This window comes from Rhea americana, unplaced genomic scaffold (assembly GCF_003343005.1).
Source record: "Rhea americana isolate MKP2758 unplaced genomic scaffold, rheAme1 scaffold_153, whole genome shotgun sequence".
Taxonomy (NCBI): Eukaryota; Metazoa; Chordata; class Aves; order Rheiformes; family Rheidae; genus Rhea; species Rhea americana.
In genome coordinates, this window is record NW_028185628.1 from 468456 (window position 1) to 474455 (window position 6000).

Sequence of the window (6000 nt, forward strand, 5' to 3'; positions counted from 1 at the left end):
AGACAAGGCATCCAGTTAAAATCCACTTTAATATGTTCTTCAGAACCCTTTAACATTAAAACAAGCCTATATATAATAAAAATATTCTAGTTAAAGAAGCTTAAATACAGGAGGACTCCATCCTCCTCTTTGTACAAGTAAGGTTATTTGATTATTCTAAATAAAAATATATTAAAGGCCCAACTAACTAGATTTGGCTTTTTGATTTTTATTTAATTTATGATCTTGATCTGTATTGTCTCTTACAGAAAAAACTTAGAGATAAATATTTAGCACCAAGACAATGGCAAGAGTCACACTTAACTTCAGTGCAAGTAACATTCCTTTTTTGCATGCAGTTGTGACTTCTGAAGACATACCTTTATAAAATTGGGTATTCTATACTCTTCTACTCTAAAAATGTTTAAGATTTACTGAGGCAGATCAGTTTCCTATCAGACATGTAACCTGATAATCACTTCAGTAAGTTATCTTTTAAATTCCAGTATTTTAAAATTATGGGACATCAGCAGAGCATTCTAAACTACTTTAAAGCTGCTGGTTGATAAATCTGTAGTAGTAAGTCCTAGAACACTTTATGGAAGGTTTTGATACCATAGTATGTAAACATTTTTTACATCAGATAAGAACATATACCTAATAAAACGTGTTCTAAGCAAACAAGCAAGCTGTCTAAGCAAGTTGTAAGCCTGGGGCAGTAATTATTAATGAAACTCTACTGTTATTGTTACAGAGGAAATCCCCTAACTGGGCTTCAGGTAAGATTATGAAGATAAGCTCAAGACCCAAATCAAGAAAAACTAAAAAGTTATAAAAATGCATCCACATCATGCACTGCATTTGTATTTCAAAACAGTTATTCCTCTTGCAGACCTACTCCTGCAAGCTCAAAACAAATTTTACCCCAACCAAAGTTCGATTCATACTCACTCATACAAATTCTTCAGTGGTGAAGTTAAAATAGCTAGCACAGAGAGCAGGGTATTGCAATGGCTATGTATTTTATAGATCATGAGATCTTTAGATGGATTCAGAAATTCCTGTACTGAACTGCAAACTGACCAGAGCATATTTTCAGTGGACATCAGAATTGCTGCAATATCAAATCTGCAGGAAATAAAGAGTGAAAATTATATTACTTATGATATTAGGATAGTGGTAAATTTTAGTTAATTAGAACTTTATTCTGACAACATTAAATACATAGCTCATAATATGGACTTTGAATTTCATCTTCCATGAGTGGGTACTGCATGAATTCTGAACCCATTATAAAGAGAAAGTGCAGCTCCCCCACAGTGCTGAAACTAGTCAGCAGAAGACTTATTAAATATGGTAATTCCTCTTCAAAAGCACAATGCCACTAGACAGTAACAACCTTCCAAACTGCAACTAAACCAAACTAAATTTAGTTTTCTTTATGATAAAACATAATTACCGTGTACATACTACTTTCAGGTCCTACTGTAGGAAAAAAGTAATGACAAGTGAACTAATTCTTCAGTTTGCAAAATTTTACGGGTATTCAAGTAACTGCTAAGGAAGATAACATGACCAGAGGATATGATTACTGGGTCAGTAGTCAGATAACCTCTTGATATTGGCTCATGGGCCACTGGCCTGAACAGTATCAAATCAACAAACAACAACAGAATCTCACAAGAGTATGCCGACATACACACAAGAGGTAGGAGACAGAGCTAACAAAATATCTAGTTTAAGAGATACAACAGGCACGAATTTGGACTTAAAAAAAAAAAAAAAAAAAAAAAAAAAAAAAAAAAAAAAAAAAAAAAAAAAAAAAAAAAAAAAAAATAAAAAAAAAAAAAATAAAAAAAAAAAAAAAAAAAGCACCTAAGTGCCTAGCTTTCAAAGAGCCTATGTCACCATCTGCATTTTTAAGGAGCTTATTTTGGAAAACCTAGCTAAATGCATACAGAGAGACTTTTAATCCAATAATAACCATCTCTAACAGTTCAAGAACCAGAGAGAAAGGAAACCTTAGAGAAAAGAAATATTAAAAGTACAGTATTATAAAAAGTAACCCTTTGTGATGAAAATATTGAATAATAATTTCAAAATGTTTTTTCATTCTTTGAGCTGTGCATGACTAGATAACTCAGCTCACTTAGTAACAAATTCAACAATTACTATATCAAATAATAACAAAAAATTATCTACAAGAAGATAGTAAAAATATTCTTTCTTGTTCAATATTTTGAAGCAGAATCATACAGCATTGACCAATGCTACATTTAAGAAATATTGTATCTGTGCATATTCTTCATATTTTAGAGGAATTTTCAGAAAATTTCCAAGAAAGAATCTTTCATGTCAGTAAAAAGTAACTATAGCATTCTGTAATCAGACAGGATTTAGTATATCAGCATGCAGAAACACTGCTCAGGAAACAATCTTATTTGTACCTAAAGATATAGAAGGACCTAAACGCTGAGAATTAGGGTACGATTAAAGAATAGAAACAGGTACTTTGACACCAAGAAGAAAACTCTGGGTTTTATTCTTACCTATTCCAAGACTGTGAACTTGGACAAATTACTTAACCCCTCTATATCATTGTCTTCCTCTCTGATATAAAACTCATGAAGGCACCATGCAACTCTTAGCTCATTAATCATATAGTACTTCTCTTCTGGATATATTCAATCTCCTATAGAGGACAGGCTCTCAAGTTTCTCACTCCCATAGCCACCACGGACTATGCTACTTTCAAAGTCTAAGACAAGGATCATACTCATTTATTAAATAATTATATTAAACAAACAGGATGCATGCATGAATTTCTTCAGTCATACAAGATGCTGCATAGAAAGAGAAAGGACAGAGGACAAGCTTTCACCTGGAGACATCTGCTTTAGTATTTCTTAAGAGGGGCTCCTTCCCTGGCAAATATAGGAATGCCAACACAGGGATGCACTCAACTTCAGTTTTCCTAAAATGACAGGGAGAAGGGATATCCTCTTCTTGTTCCCTTCTCCTGAGCTCTGGCTTCATTTTGGTAAAGTTCTGATGTGACTTAGGAGCTCCTTGAACCTCTAACTTGAAAGATGACTTGAAAAAGGTGTTTGTCATATGAAAATCCAAATTCTATTGGAATAGATGGAGTTTTCTTCATGAATTAATGTGTGATTTCCAATTCTTTTGCTGTCAAATCTGGACAATTCCACAAAAGAGTTCTTCATTCACTGTCTAGCTAGTATATGGCTGCCAAATATACTTAAACATACCAAGTAGATTGAATTAAAATTCTCCTGAAAATATATAAATTCTGTCTACTCTATCTGCTGTGTTCATGAATATTTAAATTTGAACTAAAGCAGTGTACGACAGAAAACTGAGACCACTCATTTTATCCATAAAAAGTGTGCATTAAATATGCAACCATTACCTGATTTGTGGAGTTCTCTTGTAACTGGGACAGGCTTGAGAATATCTGGAGGACAGCAGAGCCAAAGATTTCTCCAGTACTTCTGTAAGAATCTCCTGGGCTAACTTGGGAGGTAGAATAGTCCATAGATCATGCTGAAGAGCGCAGCAGAAGTAGTGCCACATCTGGACAGAGAATGAACATCTTTCCCCCTAACAAAACCACCRTATATTAAATAATAGAAACACGCCTTCCAAAATGTCAATTTAGTTCCTGTGAGTCTAATTAATTCAATCTGAAAGGAAATAGCTGAAGAGTTTCAGGCACGTGATGACCAAAAAAATGGTCCTCGACAAGATGTGAAACATCTTTATTAACAAAGAAACATATGTTCCATTTCAGTTACACAACTAGAGTTCTGCCACAAAACTAAACCACAAATATTTGACCTCTTATATCCTTAATTAACCTAGTCTCAAAGCCTACTGTTTTAGGTCAAATTTAAAAACATATACAGCTTTTTTTTTGGTCACTAGAACAGCCAGATGAATTTAGTATACCAGCTTCTTTGTCCTCAACAAAAAATAATTATTTAAATCACTTAAGCACATGTATTTCCCCAAACTCATAACTGCCACACATAACAATGACAATGTATAATAGAGATGCAGAAACAGCAGAAAAAGTAACAACTGAACTGTTCAGTTATTAATGTAAGACCCAAATTTTTCAGTAAGATGGTTTTCATCTGATAATGGCAATTCATTAAAACAAAACATTTTCTGGGAAGGAATCAATATTGGCATTAATATTAGCCATACAGAGTAGAATCACCTTAGTAATGCACAGAAACAAACACAGAACAGTCAAAAATCACAGTGGTCAATCCATTAATATATCTAAGTACATATTTTAAGTCATGTTTAAATATTTCACCTAAAACTTGCTCAGGAAATAGTACGAGGGGGAAACTGAATCACAAAAGAGATTTGAACCTTCATTTCCCACATTCCAACTGTGTTGAAAAATATTTAAGTAAATTATTGCTATTTTAGCATTTTCCAATAGAGAAAACAATCTTGTGATTTTTAAAACATTGAATGAGTTTGGTGGAGTTTCTTCTGTAAACAAAATAAGCTGGCTACCTTTTAACCACCCTATGTTAGTAGGTTATTGGAAGCTGTCATTATTCTGACAGTATTTTCCTGCCATAATACTTGAAGTGTATTTTATATTAAAAATGGTACCTCATGACAAAGTACTGTAGTACCTGACCTGCAACCACTGCACTAGTCGTTATATCTGTGACTGATATATGTACATTTAACTCTTATTTAGAGAGAGGGAAAACAAATCATTAAAAAATACAAATTTTCCAAGTTTCACTAATATAGAAGAGAAAAATGCAATATAGATACGTTTCACAGGAAAATTATAAGCCCAGTTATCTTTGTACATACAACTAAGGACATCTTAGAACTGTTTTAAACATATTACAGCTTCTTAAGAAGATAAAACATTCTGACATTTAGCACAATTAAACACTTGACAAGCGTTTCCACATAGATAAAACAGGATAGTTTCATATTGACAAAAACTGGACCAGGTTAGACAAAAACCAGATTACATGTTTCTTATCTTAAATAAACTTAAAACATTACTGCAGAATATTCTGAAAATCTTCATAACAAAGTAGAAGTTTACCTCTAGGAGTCTGAGCATAACTCAAACAATCACACACTTCTGTAAGTGTGGAGGTCTTTGTTACGTTATCACTAATGTTGTGACATACTCCAGTAGATCTTATCCAACTCCCCCCACACACCCCCAACTCTAGCCTTGAGACATTTCTACTAACAATTCCCTYTCCTTGCAAAAAACATCTGCTCTTACGGAACAAACGTATCAGCTATAAAACAATTAGTTTGCATTTGTTAATGGAAATGAATTCGTTTTGGTCATCTCTTTAACTGACAAAAAATAAACCTAAAAATTTGCAAAAACACACAAACTTAACAACCAGAAATATATTTCTAAATGAGGTTTCTAATGTAGAATATGTATTCTTTTAAGTAACCAAATGCTGGCAAATTTACTTATTAACCATGTTGTTATAAATACAAATTATTTCATTTTATTGCTTTATGTAATTTTAAGCAGTAAATTGAATAATATCCCTTTTCTAACACTGTGCCACTATTGCAGAAGCAACAGAGTTTCCATGAAGATTTAAATGGGATTCACTCCCTTCTTCTGGCCTGTTTTTCTATTTGTTGCCTTTTCTAGACAATTCTACTGCTAAACATCTGCTATTTTTGCAGGCTTTGTACAATACAAACAGATGTGAGCTTTTATTTAGCTTATATATCAGGAAACAAGCAGCTGGGCTTTATTACATAAGCCACTCAATATTATCTTTGAACAGACAATTCTTTATTCTTTGACTATTAGAAAACATAAGTTCCTAAAACTACAGCAGATGTCTGCTACACTAAAAGCTTGATTTGAAAATGTAATCAGGAGAGCTGGCCCAGTGGCACAGTGGGTGTTCAGTGCACTACCAGCAAGATACTGAGCCCCGAGAGCTTCACTCCCTGGCAGCTCAGACTCCC

General features: G+C 33.4%; 1 protein-coding gene across 3 annotated transcripts in view; it reads right to left on the reverse strand.

The window, feature by feature from the left end:
• KIAA0825 (KIAA0825 ortholog) overlaps positions 1-6000 on the reverse strand; it is a 248946-nt gene that overhangs the window by 155987 nt on the left and 86959 nt on the right. For all 3 annotated transcript variants that reach the window (XM_085299732.1, XM_085299730.1, XM_085299731.1), the window contains 2 exons: positions 3410-3600; positions 931-1107 (listed from right to left, as the gene is read on the reverse strand). In XM_085299732.1, the coding sequence (XP_085155858.1) occupies positions 931-1107; positions 3410-3600 (368 nt within the window). The remainder of the gene's footprint in view (positions 1-930; positions 1108-3409; positions 3601-6000) is intronic.